General features: G+C 35.9%; 1 protein-coding gene across 1 annotated transcript in view; it reads left to right on the forward strand.

Moving 5' to 3' along the window:
- Window positions 1-24,641, forward strand: part of LOC101801689 (dynein axonemal heavy chain 5) — a 148,261-nt gene that overhangs the window by 734 nt on the left and 122,886 nt on the right. The window contains 18 exon segments of the mRNA XM_072034862.1: window positions 1,446-1,543; window positions 3,565-3,753; window positions 3,859-3,933; window positions 6,125-6,211; window positions 8,414-8,485; window positions 10,138-10,239; window positions 11,188-11,374; window positions 12,572-12,737; window positions 12,822-12,915; window positions 13,989-14,087; window positions 15,206-15,387; window positions 17,251-17,370; window positions 18,040-18,241; window positions 19,334-19,429; window positions 21,186-21,359; window positions 21,451-21,540; window positions 22,219-22,374; window positions 23,347-23,486. Of these exon segments, the coding sequence (XP_071890963.1) occupies window positions 1,446-1,543; window positions 3,565-3,753; window positions 3,859-3,933; window positions 6,125-6,211; window positions 8,414-8,485; window positions 10,138-10,239; window positions 11,188-11,374; window positions 12,572-12,737; window positions 12,822-12,915; window positions 13,989-14,087; window positions 15,206-15,387; window positions 17,251-17,370; window positions 18,040-18,241; window positions 19,334-19,429; window positions 21,186-21,359; window positions 21,451-21,540; window positions 22,219-22,374; window positions 23,347-23,486 (2,329 nt within the window).

The following is a 24,641-nucleotide window of genomic DNA, read 5'->3' on the forward strand; positions in this document are numbered from 1 at the left end:
ACGCTGTTCTGAATGTGCCAGTGTAGGGACTGCAACCTGAAATTTTCAGCTTTATAAATAAATACTTACACTTAAATAAATACATACGTATGTGTTTATAAATATATCTACAGGGCCAGGCATAGCGCTGCTCAAATCCCTTAACACATTTCCTAATGTTGATTCATAGTGATGTGATTACAACCATTTCTCCTGGAATTAAAATGAATATTACTCTATAGTATAGTATATAGTATGGTATCTCTTTTCCAGAAAATGTTAACGGTGTGAATAGATTAAATAGTTAGTTCAAAGATTATTGAGCGTGGCCTCTCAAAGACATCAGCCAGCCCCTCAGTGTTTGTGGGTACATCCATCCCATCAGGGCCCATGATCCCACCTATGTCCAGTGCTTGAGTGCTCTGTATCCTCACCCTCTTCCACCAGGCCAGGGAATACTTAAGCAAACTGGATGTATTAAGTCCGCGGGCCCTGATGGGATGTACCCACAAGTGCTGAGGAAGCTGGCTGATGTCCTTGAGAGGCCACTCTTGCTTACCTGTAAACATCCAGAGAGGTGCCTGAAGCCTGGAGGAAAACAAATGCCACTCCTGTTTCCAAGAAGGTCAAGAAAGAGGACTCGGGGAACGCCAAGCCTGTCAGCCTCACCTTGAAACCTGGAAAAGTGATAAAGCAACAAATCCTGGACAAAATAAATAAATAAATAAGGTGGCTGGCTGCAGATAAGTTATTTTACTTAGTATCAAGAAAGCATTAATATGTTTACTTGTTACTAAAACAACTTCAAATATACAAATAATCATTTTTAGGAAAAACAAATGCATATGCTAAATTTTTGATTAGATAACTTAAAGATCTTCAAAAGATCCTAAGGAGGCTTAAGCAATTAGCAGCATACGGTTATACTAATAACATATGTCTTATTTTTATTGCAAATATTATCAATCTTTATTCTTCAGATATTCACATGCACAAGTTGTTAAGGTGTCTGCAGGTAGCAAATTTGCCAGAGTCACGTGACTCACAATCTGAATTTAGATAAAGGAGTAACAGAGGAGGACTAACTGGATGAGAATATTAAGCATGAGAAGTGATAGTATTTCAGCCTGTGATTTTTCCAGAATTGATTTCTTCATACGAGTACCTTAAATTGTTGCTTTTTATTTGTTTGTTTTAACCTCTACTGCTATCAGTAGGGATTCTTTGAAATTGATCTTCAGATAAATGCTATTAAAAGATATCTTTTACCCCTAACAGATTCTAAGGGTTTCTGTAGAGCCACGAGTTTTCTAATGTTCCTTTCATGTCTTGTTTCCCCCAGCCTGAGAAGAAGTTAGCCAGAAGATACTAAGACACGGTGTGGTGACATTTTTGCACAGCTTGTAAATGCATTTATTGTGCATATACCAGAATAAGTATAACCTGCTTCTTCTTCTTGTCACTAGGCACAGAAAGTAAGCATCGTAGACGAGGGGTTCTGAAGACAAGGAGCACTGAACTAGGATCTGCTATCACAGGATCACCTTTCACTGCTGTTCTTCCGGCAAGTGTTTTCATTTTAAAATAGGTGGTGATTCAGCTGCCTTTTGTCTGCTAAATTTTCTTCTGTACAGGTTGTTCTTGAAGTTGTCATTGACAAAGTTTGGCCCGATACTGGTGGGTTCTGGCTTCATTAATCTCTGTTAACTACAAGAAAAAAGAACAGTGAACCACTCAAAATTGTATAAAGTGTTAGGTCATTTACTTTCTGTGCTCACAATGTATGTTGTTGGGGTTTTGCTTCGTGGAGTTTTTGATCATTCATTTGTTAATTACCTTTCTTTGCCAAGATGAAAATTAATATTGGTTAAGCATACTTAACCAATACTGCATAATGCCACATCTGCACCATCTCATGGGAATATCTCACGTCACTTTAAATGAGGTGGCTTAATTTGTGAAGGTGGTTGAGTCCAATCCATCCAGAACTTTGAGCAGGCTTATTTAACTAAAATAATTAAGATTATATTCTTACATTATATTCATATATTCTTTTTGGATCCAGTCATTGTCTGGGCACAAATGTTAGTTTATTTTATGCAGTATCCAAAATGTGTTTCTCCCCTAAGTTATGATCGGAGCTGAAATAAGTTACAAAAAACAGTAGTTTTTTTCTGCAACACTGCCAGAATACTGTATTCTGCCTCCACCCCAGACACTAATAAGATGGCTATTAAATCATGTTCAGTCATCTAATGCACTTAGAAAAACAGCACAGAAGAAATGACATTCGGTACTTGGCATCTAGTGTCCTTACTAAGACATAAAAAAGAAATTGCTGTCAGAGAGAGAGTAATAGCTGTATTTCTGTAATGTTTTAGAGATTTAAAAACTGTAAGCATATATATTTTATAGCTACATGTTATCTCTAATAATTTTATGTCATGTAATGTGGGAGTTTTTTGGCTTTTGCTGCATAACATTTGTCTTGAAGGAGGGAGAAACTGAATACTGCATCAGGAAAGGCATACACAAAACAAGAGGTCTAGCTGTTTGCATGGGAGCCAGACATGATGAATGACTGACACATATGACATGGGAGAAGAATGAACTGAGAATCAGAAAAATGTGGCTTTTAGATACGTTGGAATGGCACTGACCAACAGATACAGATATTTGACCAGTCTTAGTGTCTCCAGGTCTCAAAGAGATGCAGTGAGAGAGGAGTGTTGTGGAACATCCAGAACTTGGGGTAAAACCAGTTGTTAGGAGCCAAAGGAGGCCGATTGTAAATCAGGGTTACTCAATTACAGTTCCTAGCTTAGCATACTGGAAAGATGATGTAATTTCTCACTGCTTTTCTCCAATGAAAATTGTGAATTACAGAGACACTCCAGATATCCCAGGTACTCAGCAGGAACTGTGTACAGGGGGGGAATGCTCAGTGTGGTGATTCTTTAACCCAAACCTTTACTTTTATTTGTACAGCTTCTGAAGATTAACTGTTGACTTAAAAATGTTATTCAGCGTATCTAGTCTTGTTCACGCTGTCATGAAGATTTAAAAAAAAAATCATTTGTCCACATAAATTTCCTGCTTTGCCACTTTGCTACTACCATTATATGACCTGCATATTAAACTTCAATTTAATATTTGTTTCAGTAGTGACTGGTTTTATTTTATTTTTTCCATTTTGGTAATAACTTGATACTGTATGTTAAAATGCTGGCAGTATAGAGGTGGGAGTGATCCCACATCTGGAATATGCACATTTAGTTTGGAAGCTGGACTCATAAAGCTCAGATTTGAATTAGAGCCATTATAATGCCAGGATCCGCATCTGATTCTGAGGTCCTGATCTAAAGTTTCTCTTGTAGCAGCTTTATACTGAGAAGTAATTCCAGCCTAACAAGTTAATTATTTATGATCTTTATTTTTCCTTTCCATTTTTTTGATGTAAGTTTTTATGTTTCACATGATGTTGTTATGAAAACACCTTAAAGATAACAATAAAAAATACAGTCTTTAAATGCAATATAGAATAATTATGGGAAAAATAATCCATCACAAACTTTTATTTTCTAGACAACTGGTAAGAAAAGTATAGTACTTTCCAGTGAAACTAGGAAAGAACTAGCCAAACAAGCTAAAGTCATCAGAGAGGAGAGAAGAGCGCAGATAGATGAACGACACAAGTATTTGATATCAAGATTGGCAGATGGCATGGGCTTAAGTGAGCAGCAAGTAGAGGAGGCCATTGTTTCTGATGACAAGGTAAGTATAAATTATCACTAAATGATTGTTATTAAATACCTTTCCAAAATTTCCAGTCTTTTGAAACTGCTACACAACTAACTACCATTATAATTTTATTTTCAGTTTCAACTTATAGAACAATTCTTTGCCTCTACTGGACTCAAAAAGTTACTCTTCTTTAACCAAGATGTCTTGCAGGTACTTTTATTACTTTTGCAAAAGTTTTATCTATCTATCTATCTATCTATCTATCTATCTATCTATCTATCTATCTATTCATGTGATGGTTGCAAAATTCAGAAGATCTTAGAAGTGACTTTTTTGCTCTTTATGCCAAAGAAAATGGAAAAGAATCTGGATCTCATTGTTTTGGTACTGCCAGCTTGGCTTAGGTGGAAACAAGAGAATGCCCTGTGGTGTGGTATGTTCTTGTTTTCACAAAATGCAACTTAAATAATAATTTAATAATTAATTATTTATTAATTACATTATTAAATAATTTAATAATAATAAATAATTTAATATAATAATAATATCATTTTAATATAATTTATATTATAATTTAATAATTTAATAATTCATTCTTCAAAATTCAATTCATCCAAATAATTTAATAATTCATTCTTCAAAAAAGATACAGATAATTGAGGCAAAGTGTCCCCAGCACTCAGAGTTTTAGAAGATTAACTAAAATAAGTATTGTAGAAATGGGGAATTGCTTGTGTAAGAATTGTTTTGTCTTCTTTCAGTTTGAATTCCACCAACTCTGGTATGGACAAAGCACTGATTCAAAAGGGTGAAAAATTCTTTTGTAAATTAAAGTGGCTTAATATTCTGGTCAGCAAAGGTGTTACTTCAGGCTTGTTCGGAACAAAAGCTGATGGATAATGTTTGACTCTCAGTGAAGTGCAGGAATGAATTACAGGTTCATTATAACCTGTACTTTTCAGTACTGTTGGAATTGCTTAGAGAATTTGCAAAGCACAGAATCAGCTCAGCTGTTGAAACAGTTTAATCTGTTTTTCCTTTCACTGGGACTGCGTATGCACATTTCTGGGAGGAACATGTTCTTCTGACTTGAATCAAGATGAGACTAAAATCTGGAAAGTGTTTTCCTTAACTGACAAGCCAGGAATGAATGCCCAGCATGGCTTAAGTAAAACATTTTGTTTCTGGATTTAATTATTTGTTTAAAACAGATTTAATTTGTTTTGATCTTTTTAGTCATTAAAACATGAATTTATTAAAATATTGTTGCAAAAGTATCATAGCATAAAAAAATAAATGTTTCTGATGGAAATTATGAATGCCATCTTTATCACCTCATTCTGATGAATCCAGAGATCTCATTAAACTGACTGTTCTGTCAATATTTGGAGATTGTTTAGGGCTGGTTTTATACATGCTTGTCATGTTTTTTGCCATTTTTGGCCATTCTCTGAGACAAAATACTGACATGGGCAGACCTTTGGCCAGAGCCAAAGTAGACATATTCTTACCAAGATTTCTCAAACATTCTTTCTTCACTTCTGCTCTTCTCTCGCCTTTGACAGCTTAGGTACATAATGTTTCTTTTAGACTCTGCATAGGGATGAGGAGATGGGATTTGGCTTAGAATGTGGGAGACGCAACTATATGTCACACATCATATATTTGGTCCAGCAGGAACTAATCATTTGTCTTTTTAGGAATGAGCCTCTCCTCAAACTTGAAAGAGAGACACCCGCAGGCTACTTCCACATAATTTTCTCTTATATTCTTCCAAATTTCAATGGATTTTTCTCTATTTATGTGTGTGACAGAAAATTAGAGGGGAGTAGGTCTTGATTAAGCTTAAATATTTTGTTGCTTCAAGGAGAAAATGTTGCAGTGGAGAAAGGTATCTCAACAGAGAGGGACCCAGGGGCAGCAAGTCTTCTCAGAGAGAAAGTTTTTCAGAGTGATATATGATTAAAGACTTGGGCATAAAACAAAATTTATCTGTGTTGTTGGCAGGATCTATCTGACAGAGTTCCTTTAGAATTCTGCTCTCAATTAGTTTATGGCTTTGCAGACCAGGCATGCAACTCTTTCTGTGAGACATGCAGTTTGTTTCCATGGAGGAAGTTGCTCCATGAAATACTTCAGAATCACTTTCATTATATTTTCTGAGATTTTTCTCATTCTTTGATTTTATTTTTTCTGAAATAGCAGATTTATGAAACTGTTTATTGGGGATTGTGGAATTTGTGCAAAGCTTATTCCCCAGATAAAGTCAACCTTACGGGTTGGGTACTATTAATTGATTTAGAATGAGATTTGTTGTAATTCACATATTAAAATAGGACAATGTATCTGTGTAATACTTGTTTTTATTTTATTAACCTCTTATTTATAATTTAATTCTTAGCAGAAGTCGAATGCTTTGTTGAGGTCAGATGGGTCAACAAACAGTATGCTTCAGAAAAAGTTATTTCTTACCACGGATGCTACTGAGGTATGGTTGAAAAATTCATTACATGACGCTTGCAAGGTAAAATAATGAAAAACAGCAAGAACAACAACAAACCCATAACAGCTGTGCAGTATTAAGGCAGCTTTTTGTAGTTCTTGGATAGGTATTCAAGTACTTAATCCACGTTCTAATAATGCAAGATCTCTCAACATTTCTTGAGCTGAGAGTGGAATTCACCAGTAAAGCTGATCTGGAAAAATTGGAGATTGATGGATGTTGCCATCTAAGAAGAGAGCAAGTCAAATAAACCCTTGTTAAAGGTTGCATTTCTCAACATTTTTGGTATTGATTACATGCTTCAGTATTTTCCCATGCTTATGCACTTCTAATTTAAAAATGCAGTTCTTCAGTGTTTTTGTATTTCCTTGCATATAATGCACATCAAAAATACCTTTAATAATTCATTTATTCCATTCTGGTACTTATACCAACCTCCTTACTGTAATGCATAAGCGTTATTCAGGAGTGTATTCAGAATAGTCTTTAAGATTTCTAATTTATTTTCTTATTTATTTTTAATTTCCCTTTTACTAGAGGAGTATGATGCTAAAGAGTGATGGTCAGCCATAATCATCCCAGAGTTTAAGCAATCTTTTCTGTGAGCATACTGTAGAGTACATGAAGGGAGAGGGCCCACACCCCAAACGTTTCTTGGTTTCTAATAAAAAACTAGGATATAGAACCAAATGTGAGCTTAATAACCTTATTACAGTGCTACTACTGAGAAGTGCTCCAGTATTCTCTACTGGGAGAAGCTTTTGTAAAGAGCAGGCCCCTTCTCCCACTCATGTTATTAGCAATGAGCTGCTGACAAGTAACCACATGGCGAAATCTTGTAAGTCATATATTGTTACTTGTCGAGACAGAAGGGAATTGTTTGAGAACAGGAGAGTATGAAAGCATTACTCTCTGGTATTGCCATGTGAAAGTTTAGCAGAAATGAAGAATCCAAAAGTAATCATAAAATATGGATGATTTTTTCTATTTTTGGAAGCATACTTTCACCAAAAGTGGACTATGTCAGCACTGCAGACTGGAAGCCTAAAGAGTTTTCATTTGCTAACCACTGAAATGATAATAAAAAGCATTAAAAAAAACCAAAAACTTATAAGTGAAAAACTGCTTGTTTCTTTTTTATTCCTAAACAGCTTGAGGAAGACTAGATTTAAAACTTCAGTGGCACCAAATTTCCTTTTGAGCTCTGTTACTGAAAAACAGAAGATTGGGACAAAGTTGATATATTTCTGCAGAAAAATGTATTTTCATTGTCTTTTCCAATAGACAGTGTGTAATGTTCTGTTTGCACATGCCAACACTGTCTAGCACAATGGTATCATGTAAGATCAGCTCAATATATAACAAAGAATATCACAAATTAAATTATACAATTGAATAATATTTACTGTAAACTGGGCTATTCATTCTTGTGTACAATTTGTGAACTGAATCAATTGGAAGGGCTTTTCAAATTTCTTTTGGTTGAGTTATTATTTTATAGAATAAAAATAAGCATTGTTTATCGTACTGATTTGAAACTTACATTACTTGAGCCCATCAAAAAGATGAAAATAGATATTAAAAAATACTTGGTTCAGTAGTTCTGAGTAATCTTTCGGTTTCTTTTCAACAATAAATGACATAAATGCCATTGTAAATTGATTCATTCTGGTCTAAATACCAATGAAAAGTACTTTAAAGAAAGCTGAGTATATAATTTTCTTCACTGAATTTATGTCAGTGGGCTCAGAAAAGGATTAGACAATAAGATGGGTAGGTTCATAAATGGGTGCTCAAATGACAAGACAGGACCATGTCATCTAACAGCGCACAAACAAGTGTTGCAGCTGGTGTGGAAATAGGAGAGGAATGGAGCACAGGAAGTAGCCTAGTTCACAAGCTCTCCATAAACTGCATTTTCATGTCAGAGTTGTGATACTGGACTGCTCTGCTCTGCCCAGAAGGGTGTTTCTCACATTCTTATGTCAGCTGGAGAAAAATCAGTGTTTGATTTGAGAGAGACAGATTCTTAAATATTTTACAAATGGTTCTCTATCTTATTTGAGTAATATATATACACTTTTTTTTTTCAATTTTGTTTTCAGCATTTTAGCAAGTTATGAAGTAAATTATTTTTACTCTATGTGTGTATTCTTTTTAACCATATGTATTTTGTGCTTTTTACAGAACTTTACAGGAACTTGTGCATTTTTCCTAAGGACATCAGATAAAGTTATAACTGCATCTAACATTTCCCAGGTCAGACAAAATCATGCAGTGTTTAGAGTGCATTTAAGATTTTCATAGACCCTTATTCACGCAGAAGTTCTTCTGGAATCAGGAAAAGAAGTGGGGAGTGTTTTCATGAAAAAGTTTAGTTGTATTTTTAACGAAAGGTTTTTTTCATCAGAATAGGTATGTGTGATAAAGTAATGTTCTAATGATTAGGAAAGTAGCTACATGCAATCTTGTTAAAAACAAGATTTAAACTAATAAAGATTTGTTATTATGAAATGACATGCAAAAGAAACCAGTTCTTCCTCGTATCATAGAATCATAGAAGGGTTTGGGTTGGAAGGCACCTTAAAGATGATCTAATTCCAACCCTGCTGCCACGGGCAGGGACACCTTCCGCTAGACCATATAGCTCAAAGACCCATCCAGGCTGGCCTTAAACACTTCCAGGGATGCAATGCACTTCTTCAGGCACTGTTTAATGGGAACTGTGTTTCTCTGTGACTTTCTGTCTAGGGCATCTTCTTCTTTTGTGAAGAGGTACTCAAACTTTAGGTAGAATAGATTAAGAATGATGCCTTGACTGTTCATCCATAACTCCTCACACTTTTGAAGAAGGGCTTTCTATCCTTTTGTACTTTATTGGGATTATTATACTGTAGTATTGTTTGGAAATAGTATTCTACCCATACATGACAACTAATTGTCTTGAACGCTCTTCTTTTTGCATTCAAGTGTGGAACTAGCAAGAAAAATATTAATAAAATTATTAATCAAGATAGAAAAGAATATCAAATCCCTTTCAAAATTTCATTTGTGGTTGCCATTCCTAAAACACTCCGGAATCATTGCATGGGAAAACGTTGGGAGTAGAAGCTTCCAGGGCAGAACTTAGTACTCTTTCCCACAGATTAGTGAAACCTTCATTATGATGAAGGCAGAAAAACTGTATGTTTGTGCAGTCCAGAAGTTGTGAATGAAGCCCACTCTCTTCTAAGAGAGATGCACCCAGAGGCATAACAGCTAGTTTTTATGGGTAATAGAGGGCACATGGCCCATGTTCAGGATGTATGCATTTATAGGCAAAATGCCAGTAACAGAACAGCTGACTGGTTCATAAATAAATAGCACTGGGAAATATGCAATACTTCACTCGCTCCAATTTATGTTTTAAATTCTGCAGTCGAATTTCACTCAGCAGTACTGACTCTCTCTATCCCCGTCTTTGGCAACGCACTGCTCGTTGCTTCCCATGAATAATGAATTGGAGAGAACTGTGCTGCTGAGTGTGACTTTTCTTGCCTGATACATTTGTCATCCTTTCTCTTAGACACTTACGGTGGTCAGAAATTGTTCCTCTACAAGAGAAACGTAGACATAAAATTTTCTTAAGATTAATTAATGTACTGATATCAAGTTAATCTTAACTGCTTGTTGGAGTGTTACTACAATATGGGACAGAGTTTTCTGGTGACTCAAACTAATGGACAAGCCTTGGAATTTCCAGTTGAGTTTTAGTTTATATCAAATCCAAATTCTGTATCTGGGGGGCAATATCCTCATGGAATGTAGAGAGTTATGGGTTATACATATTTGTGTTCCATGCATTTCCCTCAAATAGAAAAAATGTTGTAAAAGTTTACATACACTTTGCTAACTTCTGTTTCTTCCCAAAGGAGGTGAATTTTGGTGTATTTGATTGTTCTAATGGAAATATCCTTGAGGGCCTGGAATTTTTATTATCCCAGATCATGATACCAGCACTTAAATCCCAACAGGTAATCATATATACATATATATACATATATATATATTTTTTTTTTTAAACAACAGTTGGAATTCAGGCAAGTGACTGCTGCAGTCCCCTTTGTGCATCAGATGAACATAAAGCAGGGGACACATGAAGATAAAAGTCTCATATAGGCCTTTATGAGAGTCATGCAATTTGTATTTAAGTGTTTAAAATTTTTATAGTTTGTGTTTATTTTCAAGCAATAGCAGCAGCTGTAATGCTCACGACAAAGAAGAAAATAGCACAACCGCCATACTAAGGCAAAACTGTGATGGTTTAATTAAAACTAGGTTAAACTTGGACTGAAGGAATTGGCAAGTCCTTCTGGCAGCATAAAAGATCAGTCCATGATTTTATTCTAGAGTGTGGAGGGGAAGCACCGTGTCGCAGCCAAGATATCCAGCTTCTTTGAGTTATTGTTTTATGGAACAGACAAAGCATCATAGTTGGTTCTGTTGCTTCTAGAGTAACATGTTCAGAAGTAGTAAATGTAGTAAAGCTTCGTGTCTGTTGAGAATGACGGTGTCATATCCTATTATTTTATGTTATTCTTTTCTCTAACCCAGGTGCAATAAAGGAGATTAGAATCTCCATAACTCTTTTCAGAGGGTGCCAAATCAGACTGGGAGAAAAAAATAGGTGGCAATTGACTTTGAGGACAGTGAGAAGAGGGATGCATTTTTATTTCTTGAGATATTTATGCTTGTTTGTCTCTTCTTGTCTAACAGACTAATTAAATTAATGCACACTTTAAAATATTTGTGCATATAGTACTGATTAGTGTACTTGAAAGGGCATAATGATAAATCTTTGTCAAATAAGTTAAAAAGCCCTTTGGTATTAAAAAAAAAAAGAGAGAGAGAGAGAGTTTGACTCTGGTTTTATGTTTTAATTATTTATATATTTTTATATTCATAAATTGTGAAACAATCAGCACTGGGGGGCTGTGAAAGAAGGTCTGAAGGACAGCCAGATACAAGACTTCCTGTATTCAGTGGATAGATTCGTGGGTACTTTGTCATCATCGAGACAGAATCTAGAAGATAAAATCCAGCTCGCAAAAGTGGATATTGATATGTATATCAGCAATTTACAGAACCCATCTGACTACATAACTGCAGGTGAGTAATTCCTGCAACAAGGTAAACACAACAGTATTGCTGTTTTTAAGAAAACAAATGTTAAGCTATTCATAAAGATTTACCTTGAAGAATTAATTCATCTTCCATGAGCTATATACATTTTTCTGTTGACTCTTGCCAGCTTTATGATTGTCTAATCATAAAGTTATCAATCTTTTCCCTGCCCTTTAGTTCACAGATCTTAAAGGACTGGGTGGTTCCTTACCTACCTTTGTGTATGTGTTGGCCTCTGTTCTTCCTGGTGTGCAGGCTAAGTGGTTGCCAAGTGAAGTCATGTACTAGTGTGTATGCATCTTTGCTTTTTTTGATACTGGGAAATCTTATCCAATATTAAGTCCAAGGACTGTGAGTCAAAAAAGGCATATTTATATAAAATTATTTATAAGTATATATACATATATATGTGTGTGTGGAAATGAGTGTTCATCTCTTTGAACGTTAGCCTTCTGCCATTTCTTATCACCACAAGGAATTTCAGAATGAAAACATGCCAAACCAGTCAATACTTCTACAGTCCCTCTCTGCTCTGTGTTAGCCTAACTTCCTGTATTAGACCAGCTTCCAAAGAAGAACTGGTGGCTTTTAAGATGAGACGGTAATGTTAAATGGCTGAACAAGTTCTTTAGACCCATTTAATGGTTCAAGGTGAACAAGTCCTAAACATAATGCACTAAGTAAACTGGAGTTTTTCACCTGCTAGAACAATCTAAAAGGTGTGCTGACTTATAAATAACAGGGATTTTGTGTCTGTTGATAATGGTGTCCTTTATGTGATGCTTTTAGTGTGAAATAGGCTGCAATGGCAGAAATACAGAAATGCTGAGAAGTAAGCTGTTACTTAACAAACACGAGCAGAAAAATATGCACATCATATTTAGTGGAATTGTTGGACGTCTGATACATGATTGTCACCAAACCACATCACTGTTTTTTCTGTTAGAAACTCCCTCTATCAACTGTTCTTATTGTAAAGGATTTACAATAGTAACTGAGTAGGTAGATATGTGTGTACATCTTCTTATTATAGTCTTAATCTATTCCTATTGTTGGTCAGTGATTTAAATATACTCAATGTACGTAGAGTCTCAACTTGTTTGTCAAGGATGTTTAACCTCTATAGTTAAAAATATTTATTTTTTGGTACTTACAAAACAGTCCTACTCTTTGATTTTGAAGGCAGTAACAGAGAGGTCACAGAGAAACTTGAAGAAGCGTTAATGATTTGGATCAAACAGATCAGACAAGTTTTAGTGGAGAGTGAGCAAATGAGAAGAGAAACTGGTGACATTGGTCCATCTGCAGAGCTGGAATATTGGAAGTCAAGAATGTCATCATTTAACAGGTTAAAAATATATATATTTTTAAATTTAAATAAATGTAAGCTCTGATTCTAAAGAAAGATTTAAACGTGTTTCCTTCTTCAAAGCCTTTTAGATGAGATCAAGAGTTCAAGAGTAAAGAAAATTATAAGTATTCTTCAGGCAGCAAGATCAAAGACATTAAAGCAGTGGAAAGAGCTGGTAATTACTATGTTTTATTAAAAGTTGTTTAAAATTAATACAGTACTATATTTGTTATATACATAAAAGTGAACACACAACTCTTAAGAACAGTTCAAGTGTTTATGCTGTCTTTATACTGTGGTTTGTCCTCCCTTTGTTGAAACGCCAATGATCCTGAAGTTAAATAGATAACTTGAAAGGAAGTCAGTGCTCCTGTAACATGTCTTTCTTAAAGATGGGTGGAATGGCTGTGCAGAAGTAAAGCAATGCAGCAATACAACATGTTTATGTCTCTCCAGCTGTGCCCTATGCAGCCAACGCTAGTGATGTCTGAAAGTTTATTATATTGCTTGTAGAAATATTGACAGCTGGCTTCTTGTAGCATAACTGCTACTTCAGATAAGTGGATATCTGTTATCTAAACTTAGTTAGAATTGTGGACAAGCCAGAAAACAAGTTGTAAGCCATGTATACGCAATCTGACACCTGAAAACACTAGAATGCAAATCTTCTAACACTTACAGATATTATACCATTTTGAAAATAGACCAGGAAAATAGAGTCATCATGCTGAGTTTTTCATGTTGTGCTTAACATATTTGCATGCTTTTATTATAAATGGAATTTGGATGATAGCGTCTGTTCAGAGCCAGTACAAGTCAAGGAAAACAAACTAGATTCCTTTCTTCATACGTGTAGCTTCCTCAGAACTGGAGAGTTCCTCTTGTCATAAATAGAAAGGTGTACAGGCATTAGCTGTGAACTCATTTGCCCTAACAAGTGCTTATTAAAAAAATATGTTTGAGATGGAAGCACCCTGGTATATTTCAAGGAGCATGTCAGTTCGTGTCAGTTCTGCAGAACTGGTAATTAAAAAAAGCAAACAAACACAACCAACAACAAAAACATTTGTATCATGCTAGAACCGTTCCAAACTTTTCTAGAATGTAAGTTGGATTATCAAAACCATGCTATCGTACTCCCATCAAGTTTTGGAATTATAGTCCTGTAGTAGCATGCACTATAAAAGTTCAGGAAGCTTTTCTGTAAATTTTAGCAGTATTAACTCTGTTCTTCTTATTTCCATTCAGGATGGTAATGTAACAATTGCTGCCAATGAAGCTAAAGACAATGTCAGATATTTATATACTTTGGATAAATTTTTTGGCCCACTTGCCATAGCTTCCCCTGTAAGTAGTACTTTGAATAAAACCACTTAACATGGAATTTAGAAAAGAAAGAAAAGGCTGTTTTCTGATGAAAGAAAGATATTTCTCCTTTCAGTATTTAAATACTATGCTTAATGATTAGTGGACAAGTTAACTCCTACAACATTAATGAATTAAGTTTACAAATTTTGAATAAGCTAGAGATAATACTACTTTTTGTGGGGGAGGTTGTTGTCATTTCAGGAGATAAATGAAGGGCATGGGAAAATAAGCAATAGTTCATGTTTTTCCAAGATCCTTTCAAACCTAATGTCACATTCAATTGTCTCTGTGACATACACCTACCCATAACACTGCTGCTTACAAGTTTTTTATGTTTTATTCTCAAAGCTTGAATTCCATTTGAATCCATTGTGCTATTTTCCACTGCTTTTATTCTGAAAATATGCACTGTTCTGCCATATTGGACTTAACTTTTAGATACCATGCCTTTTTATCCTCTTCTAGGTCAGTGACTGTCTTTTGTGATGCATTTGACTGATGAGCACTGACTTGCTGCATTTCTGCGAAACCTTTCTGGGGGATAGAGAACTCTACAGTTCAGTAGCCACAGTAAAATACAGATTATTGCTGCCTTTCCTCCCCTTTCCACATTTCATTTCTGATGTAGGCAAAATGAGCAAAAGGAAGCCAGCTTTCTTCTTCTTGTACTTCCTTTCGCAGCCCAACTTTTTTTTTTTCTTTCTTTCTTTTTTTTTTTTTTTTCTTGTACTAATATATGCCTTTTTTTTTCCTTAGGCAGCATATTTCTTTGAAAAGCAGACTATAATATTTTCACATCCTAGAGGCCATGGTCAAAAAGAGTGTGGCCTCTGCTTTTCCTCTGGAAAATGTGCTCTGGAAGAAGGCCTACTCATTTATTTGTAACCAATTCCCCACTTTTTTCTGTTGGACATAGTGTGTTAGGTCTCTGTGAGCAAATTGGATGGTCCAATTCATAATGATGTGTCTACAAGAACAAGGTGTTACAATCAAAAAAAAATTTGTCCACTGATAAACATATTCCCAGAGCTGTCACATTTTCCACTATGCTTTTAGGAAATTTGAATTATTGACTTCCTCATTTTTTCCTGTTGTAGGTAACAGTGATGGAACACATACCCAGCTTAATGAATGCTGTCTGCATGATTTACTGTATGTCACCATACTACAACACATCAGAGCGCATGACATCTCTTCTTCTTAAAATCACTAATCAAATGATTAACACGTGCAAGACATATCTACGTGAAGGTGTTTCCAAAATCTGGGATCTGGACAGGTGACAGGATTTTAATAATTTCATCTTCTTTTGTTAACACTAGATGTAAAATCAGAGAAAAAAACAGCTATCATGAAGTGTTGGTTAGCTGGATTAACAGTGTCCACAGTAAACTGCCATATCTACCTCATTTGTAGGCATCATTTTCAGGAGAAACGGAGACATTTTGAGGAGAGGAAGGAGTTAGCTGCTCTATGGGTAATTGCAAAGAGCAATTGCTATGTACAACACAAGAGGAAACAGACGTGTTTGTATGAAGCTCAACAAATGGGTGGTGAATGCTGGCATCACAGATAAAAATAGTGTATTTAAAGGATGAGAAGTAGCTAGGATAGGCTAGAAAAACAAATGAGAACAGGTCAATTATTTTCATGCAGAAGAAATGGGGGAAACCACATGAAATCATAAAAATGAGGATGATGTCTCAAGGTATCATGCAAAGTAATGATTGGAACAGTCTCTTGAAAGAGTATAAATGAATCAAGATTATGGTTACTGAGGTGAGAAGGAAAAAGTGTTACAAACTTCATCGATAAATAGGTAGTCAAGATGTGTGTACTTCACAGAATCACAGAATCACAGAATTTCTCGGTTGGAAGAGACCTCAAGATCATTGAGTCCAACCTCTGACCTAACACTAACAGTCCCCACTAAACCATATCCCTAAGCTCTACATCTAAATGTCTTTTAAAGACTTCCAGGGATGGTGACTCCACCACCTCCCTGGGCAGCCTGTTCCAGTGTCTAACAACCCTTTCAGTAAAGAAGTTCTTCCTAACATCTAACCTAAAACTGCCCTGGTGCAACTTAAGCCCATTCCCCCTCGTCCTGTACTTAAGATACAGCCAAGTCAAAGATGGTACAAAGGCTGGAAGATACAAGAGTAAATCAGACTGAAAACATTTGGATTCCTTCTGCATTTTGGTATAGGTAAAGGGAAGTTTTCAGAAATCACCTATGATCAATTAAGTACTGATTAGTATAGATCCTAAAGAATCAATATAAATGACAGTAGAATACAATTTTTATGTATTTTAGGAGATTTTTTTTTTTTTTTTTTTTTTTTTGAGAGAGAGACATTCTTTTCCTTTGCTCATCTATTTGGTGTTGCTATCACTCTAGCATTTTCTCTCAGTCCCAGTTAGAGGTTTCAGTGTATAAAGTTTGGTCATCCTTTTTAATTCCTGATGATATTTTGGAAGCTGAAAAACAAAACCAAAGTGGAGGAACATTCTTGGTTAAATGGCTTATGACTGATTTCCATGTCTCCCCCTACACCTTCTGTGTTGTAGTACCTCATGGTTAATGAATAACTGGGTGTAAGATAACTGTGTATAATTACCTGTGACCTTAGTAACAGAGTTCCTTCTTCAGAGTTCCTTAGTAACAGAGTCCCTTCAGACTTCCTTCTTTATCTATTTAAAGTAACAAGAAATTTCCTTATGCTTTCTGTAGTCTGGGAAAAACAAACAAATAAACCAGTCTTGTTTCCTTAGGAAAACAAAACAAAACAAAACAACAACAAAAAAGTCCATCAGCTAGACATAGTTTACAAAAGATGGAGAAATAGCCAAACTGCAGGCACTCAGTAGCTAGCATTTGCCTGTTTTAAGTCATCTCTGAGTTACACTTTGAAATTTTGGTTTGATGATAATAAAGCCTAAAAGTAGTAATATCCAATACGGATAACAAAAAACAGAAACTTTTAATGTAATCCTCTTATTTTGAATGTTTTTCAGGTAATGTATAATTTTACGTTCTTATTTTGCAGTTACCTGTCTGACTGAAATGTTCTATTTTTATTAATGCTCTTTTGTAAAGCTCCTTAGGATGATTTTCTGTCTTTTGCACTTTTTTGTCCAGGCAAGAATTGCTAAAGAGGATACAACAATGCATTTCCCTCAAAGAACAGTATCAAACATCCTTTCAGAAAATTAGGGAGAATTTAAAGGAAAATCCAAGTGGCAGGCAATTTGATTTCAGGTAAAAACTCACTCTAATATTGAATCATATTCATATCTAAGATTTATAAATGAGATGTCATCATATCTATGGGCTACCTGAAAAGTTAAATGCTCAATTAAAATGTAATCTTTATTATAATCAAATCATGAGCTTGTGGAGTTTATTTTATTTTATCATTCAAGAAGTAAGCAGTAACAGGTTTTTGCAAGTTGCTTGTTTATTTAGCAGATATTCAAGGGAATTCAGGGAATTTATGCATGTGCTAAATTAATGTGTATGTTTGTGTGTGGTCTGAAATCCTAAAAAATGTAAGTTAAAAGACTCCAGCTGAATTTAGTCAGCTTTGGGCTAGATTGTCAATCACAAGTGAGTTTACCTGTATTAGCACTTAAATCATGGAGCTTGTCTTAGCATATTATTCACATTTTGCTCTCTTTTCACATATATTAGTTTCAGGAATAACTCCTATGAAATGTAGAGAAGATTTTAGTTGACATATGTAAGAATTAAGCATTTTCTGTGTTGTATCCATTATCTTAAAATGGTTTTTACTTTGTAATTACTACAGCATAGATTTTTAATTGTGAAACTTGGTAGTTGTTCTGGTGGAATATATCTGGGTTAAATAGAAAAAAAAATCTTATACAAATAGATATGTATAATAATACTTCTGCTTTTCATCATCAGTGAAAACTATATTTTTGGAAAATTTGATACGTTCTGTAAACGTTTGGAGAAAATTTCAGATATGAGCAATATTATGGAAAGCCTTTTAGAGCTCCAGCGTATAAAAATAGAAGGTATTGAAGAGATCAGTACTCACTACCAGAGCATTGCTACAAACACCAAATCAAAAAAGTATGATGTTCTGGATCACAGAAAACAGGAGGTACATTCACTCAGCACTTGTCTGATACTCACTTCATTAATCTTATGCTTTTCATTGGAGTTATGCAAAGAAGACTAAAATTTATAACAATGCATATAGCGTTTTCCTGCAGTAATAATACTTTCCTATGTTTTAATCCAATTTGAAATTTCTTGGGAGTATTTGGCTTTTTATTTCACATGCTTTTGTAGAATAATGATAAACTAGGTTTTATGTAATAGGTAGTGATACAAGCAGCATTTCCTAAACTTGTTTGCTTTGAGATGCATATATTTTGAACTTCAGACTGAAACTAATTCAGGCAGATCAATGCATCAAGTCCAGTTTATCTACTTGCAAGAGTTACTCAGTGTTACTTAATGGAATAATGAAGGCAGTATCGACACTTAGATACTTAGATGACCATTTCAGAGTGAGAAGTGAATGATATCACCTCCAGCTCTGAACCACATGATGAAAAATAAAGTCACTTATAAAGTGCTTGAGACTCAAGTTCAGACAAATATCCTGGACTTGAGCTGCTTTTTTGGGATGTAGCATGCTTGCTTTACTGGATTGACAACCTCACAATGGAAATGCTTGACTTACTCTCCTGCTTTCCTGAACTATTGCTTGCAGCTGTGCTTAAATCATATAAGTCCAGAGGACCTTTGGCTTTCTTCTGATAATAACCTTCCTTAGTCTGTAAAGTGCTCTAGAGAGCCTGTCTAATTTGCAGCTCTGGATGGGTTTCATACCTGAACAATGAGCTTAGCACTCTCCTGTGGCAGTGCTAGGAGTAGCTGGGTGAGTGTACTATGTTCCCTCTGATTAGCTTATTAGATTTCCTCTGTCTGTCCTTGTTCCTCTGCAGTACTTTGTTTCATAAAGATGAATCTGTAATCAAATAGCCTAATAATTCTTATTTTTTGTTTGCTTTGCTTAAAATGTAACTGCCTTCATTACTGGTGTTGTCCCTGTCCTCTTTAATTCAGTACTGAACACGTGAACTGGGCAGATAAAGCAAATTCCACAGAAACTTCAGGGAAATAATTTTGCATGAAATGAAAGTAATAGTTTTTTTTTTTTCTTTTTTATTTTATACTTTCCTAGTTTGAAAAAGACTACCTTGAATTTAAGAACCAAATTGCAACGTTGTATGAGTCCATACAAGAATTTGTGGATTCCTGCTTTGAGAAGACTGTAACTGTAAGTAACTTCACAAATGCAACCTCCTGTTCTGGTGTTCAGAAGGGCAGAGTACCCACAATTCCCACTGTACTCCTTCATTACTGGCAGTGTTCTGCACTGTGCCGGTGGCTGTCTGAGATAAGGCAGGAGGACATGGAGAATACAGGTATTCTAAAAGTAGCTTGCAGAAGTACAGGAAGTTAACGTTCATTGTTACTTAGTGCCAGTTGCATCTTTCCTTACCAACTTTATAACCCTATTTATTTTTAAGGTTTATTTTCTTTCCTCATCCTAGTGCTCCCTATCCATCTCCCACCATACTATTGATACACTAGGATAATCCTCCTTCACTCGCTGTGTCTTGAACTGTGTTATTTCCATGTCTCAGTTTTCTTTCACTGTCTTTGGACCGACTTGCAGTTTCTCTCTTACTTTGCTCTCTCTCTTTCACTGTTTCCTCTCACGTGCCCTGTACATTCACTTGCAGTCCATGAGAAATGTTCACTACTTTGGCGCTTCCCTATCTTTCCTCTTGAAAGTTATGTATCTATTTTTTTTTCTTTTAACAAAAAATAAATAATAAAAAAATAAAGCTCTTGTAGGGACATACATACAACATCCTTTTCTTGAGCCCAGTGAAGGGAAACAACTCATGCGTTTGACAGAAGTTCCAAGCCGTGGTGTAGGATTGTTGCAGATAATTAAAAAGTACATGCAGTCTGAGGAGAGAGTTCAGCAGTTCTTATACTGCAGCCCAGTATCCTATTACTGGTAAAATCAAAGTGGTGAAGCCAAGATAAGGATCCTTTGTCATCATATATTAATGCAGAAGTGAAAAAGAGGTTGAAAATGCAGCGGGGAAACTTCAGTTCATTGTCTTGTCCACTGTAAGAATTCAGCCTGGAAGGGCTTCCGTGGGTTGCCTGTATTATATATTTGAATACATATTGCTAGTCAGAACAGGTGAGTTTGATGCAGAGCTGATAGCTTCCATTTCTTAAACTCTTAGTTGTTTCCCTGCCACAGGACAGTACAGATTATTGGACTCATTAGCTTGTTTCTTTTACATGGAAAAGAACAGCATCTATGTGATACCTGAAAAACAAAAAAGCAAAAGCAAAATAATGGGAAGATATCTTTAACCATCTATTATAAAAACTAAATCCGAATAATTTTTTGGTGTGTATCTAAATTATAGGATGAACTAGAGGGGAAATGGAGAATGATAATTTTAAAGAAAAGCAATTAAATTTTATTAACATGAAAGTAAAAAAAAGCTATACTCAGTGTTTAAATTTTATTGATGAAGCATATTTAAAGATGCTTCCTGTTGCACTTCTAAATTATTTCTGTCAGACAGGCAGGAGTAATGTAATAGTTTCTGCCATCTGTTACCTTAATTTCAGTTCTGTTCATTAGTTCAGACCCTGCTCATGAAATGAGATGTAAATGAAGGAGGAGGAAAACTGTAGATGTTCAACCACAACTGTTTGCAGAAAAATAAAGAGTGAGGATTTGAGAGTCAGAAAAAAAATTAAATGTTCCAAAATGGTCTGTGGTGATGGCAGTTTCTTGTTTAAGAGTATAGTAAGTATATTCCATATGGGACAAAATACAACAGTTAAGTTCCCTGACTTGTCTGGATGGCTTTTTCAGTGCTTCTTAGAAAATAACTTACAACATGTAACTTATAAATAAATAAATATCAGAGTTTGTGAACAATGACTTTCTGAACTATTAACATCTGCAGTAAATATTTCATTCTCCTTTTTAGACTGAACAGATGCTGGGACTTCTGATGAAGCTTGAACAAATAGGAGATAATCAAATTGATCTTAGTGAGAAGTACACCATTGTCCTTCAGCAATACAGCCGAGACTTAGACTTTGTTCAAAACCTCTACCAGAAGCAAAAAGAAAACCCACCTATACCACGGAACATACCACCAGTAAGAATGAAATAAATGAGAAAGAAAAGGGACTTTTCTTCTTTACTTTTTACGTTAATGGAAATATAACTTCATATCTTCTGTGTTTTAGGTAGCAGGGAAGATTATGTGGGCTCAGCAGCTGTACAGAAAAATTGACCATCCAATGAGATTCTTTAAAAAGAAAACCACACTTTTGAAGGTTGTAAATTATCAGAGGGTGATTTATGCTAAGTTCTAACACAAGTTATTAACAGACATGATTTATTTGTATACTCCTAAGTTCACTTTTCTAACAAATTTTATTCAGGCTCATCCAGCAAGATAGTTTTTAGTGTTTTCTCCAGGATTTGAATTTATTTTTGCAGTGTTATTCTGTGACTCAAGACAGTTGCTTCCCTTGAGATGTGTAGCTGATGACTTGGGTGATTTTTTTTGTTCCTTTTGGGACTCGGTTCCTATTACTCCTGAGCACAGCACTGTTGGCCATGGAGCTGTGCTTACAGCCTTCTGCCTGCTGTGCTCTGTCATGACTGCAATATTCAACTTCAAATACTTCATGAAAGAATACTAGTTTTATAGCTGCCTCAACAGCAAATCAGTCCTTGCATAGGTCATACAGTAGACTTTATTTTATAGGCAAAAATCAGGAAAGCAAAGTTGTTTAGAGCAGTTAAATACTTTAAAATAATTGAATTCTTAAATAGATTTTGATATTTCGTGTCTTACATCATCTCTTAAGTAGCGTAGCTTAAAGATCTGTATTTGTTTTGTTTGCCTAATGGTGGTGAGGAAAAGCCTAATGGAGGACATTTTTACTGTGTTAGGCTCATCAAGCTGATTAAGTGGCGTTTGCTTATTTATTTATTTATGTTTCCAGACACTGGAAATGAAAAAGGTTGTTAAAAGCTACAATAAAATGGCTGCGGTTCTTCTGGAATTTGAGATTATTTATCACAGAGCCTGGTGCAGGTTTGCTGACCAGGCTAGAAATGCTCTGTATGCTTCCTTACTAGTCAGGCACCAAGAAACCAAGGTAAATATAATTTATTCTTCTGTATTGCTGTTACACTGTTTAGTATTACCTATGCTGCTTTAATTGCATCCTCTATAGAGAAGCACAGCATTACAAAAATCTTCATGAGGTTAGAAAATGAACTGCTGTAACTGATGTGACTGTATTCTTTTTCCTTTTTGTGTATGTTACGATGCAAACTGGATCACGTCTCTTCTTTGTAAGACTCCTGCCTCATTCAGGACATATACAAGGCAGTGCCCAGCAAATGTGTATCTGTTATAGACTTCTCTATGTCTTTTTACATATTGTTTCATGCATTACTTTCTGTGTTAACCGAAATTTTAGTCAAGGAAGGAATTTTTAATTAGGTCACGGTCTTTTCTCTAGTGGTTGACATCTGTATTGACTATATTGCAGTAATTAATTTGCTTTCAAAACTGCTTGCTGAGACAGAATGCCTTACCATTCTTACTTTACAGATGACTTTCTCTGCTCTGGAGCAGAGAAATTACAGTTAAAATGGGCATTTTCTTTGAATTAATGATTCCATAAAGGACAACTAGAACCTAATTGTCAGGTTTATTTAGCATTTTATGCCCTAAGAAATGTACAGAGACTAACCTTTACAACATTTCTCCCTGGTCTATAGTTGGAGAAAATGGCATCTCATGCAAATTAGCTTGCACAGAGACAGGTACAGGACTAGAATTAGACTTGATAAGTCACAGTAGTCAAGTGGATACGGCACAGTGAGGAAGTCACAGGTAATTGAAATCAGTGTAAGCTAACGTTTGATCAATACTCTGGAAAATCCAGATATTTGTACAGGAGCCTGAAGATCTGTGTAGAAATCGAAACATGGGTATATATTTTAAAAATCTTGGCTTGTCCTCTACATCTTGTGTCATATCTTCCAGATGTATCACAATGCACATAACCAATAAACTACTGCCTTGTTTTCTTTCCCCCCTCCCTGTACACTTCATGAAGGAATTACTTGTAAACTTGGATCCAGTGGTCCTGGAAGTACTTTATGAAACAAAGTACCTGAGAAAAATGGATTTTGAAGTTCCAGATGTTGTCCTTGGCTTGTGCGCAGATGAGGAACAGATTAAAAGACATCACATGGAGTGAGTGAACACTTTATGGATTTGATTCTCATCTGCAAATGGGAATCCCTAGCTTTGAGTTTCTGTTGTATGTGCTTTTGATTTGTTGTAATTTTTCTCTTTGATGGAGTTTAATTGGAATGTAATTGTTTTCCCCTGCCATTCCATAGTAATATTGTTAACATGCAGTTGTTTCTATCTCCACAAATGTCTCATTACTAGACAATGCCTCCATGCTTTTCTTTTGTTACTACAACAACTGTTCCATAAGTGGAGTTTCTAGGTACTGCTGAGGCATCTCTGTACTCTCACATAGGGATTGCATTTCAAAATATTGCAGTTAGCATCAGAAGTGTTTTTTTCTGTTACAAAAAATGGGGCGCAATAACCCCAAGCAGAACTACAGGCTGGGAGAGGAATGGTTGGAGAGCTGCCAGGCAGAGAAGGACCTGGGAGTGATGGTGGACAGTCGGCTGAATATGAGCCAGCAGTGTGCTCAGGTGGCCAAGAAGGCCAACGGCATCCTGGCTTGTATCAGAAACACTGTGACCAGCAGGGCTAGGGAAGTGATCGTCCCCCTGTACTCGGCTCTGGTGAGGCCGCACCTCGAGTACTGTGTTCAGTTTTGGGCCCCTCGCTACAAGAAGGACATCGAGGTGCTTGAGCGGGTCCAGAGAAGGGCGACGAAGCTGGTGAGGGGCCTGGAGAGCAAGTCCTATGAGGAGCGGCTGAAGGAGCTGGGCTTGTTCAGCCTAGAGAAGAGGAGGCTCAGGGGTGACCTTATTGCTCTGTATAAGTACATTAAAGGAGGCTGTAGCGAGGTGGGGGTTGGCCTGTTCTCCCATGTGCCTGGTGACAGGACGAGGGGGAATGGGCTAAAGTTACGCCAGGGGAGTTTTAGGTTGGATGTTAGGAAGAATTTCTTTACTGAAAGGGTTGTTAGGCACTGGAACGGGCTGCCCAGGGAGGTGGTGGAGTCACCATCCCTGGAAGTCTTCAAAAGACGTTTAGATGTAGAGCTTAGGGATATGGTTTAGTGGGGACTGTTAGTGTTAGCTTAGAGGTTGGACTCGATGATCTTGAGGTCTCTTCCAACCTAGAAATTCTGTGATTCTGTGATTCTGTGAAAAATAAGTTCTGGCTTCTAATTCTTGTTTGTGGAGCTCTGTTACCTAG

Source organism: Anas platyrhynchos, chromosome 2 (genome assembly GCF_047663525.1).
Source record: "Anas platyrhynchos isolate ZD024472 breed Pekin duck chromosome 2, IASCAAS_PekinDuck_T2T, whole genome shotgun sequence".
NCBI classification, from domain to species: domain Eukaryota; kingdom Metazoa; phylum Chordata; class Aves; order Anseriformes; family Anatidae; genus Anas; species Anas platyrhynchos.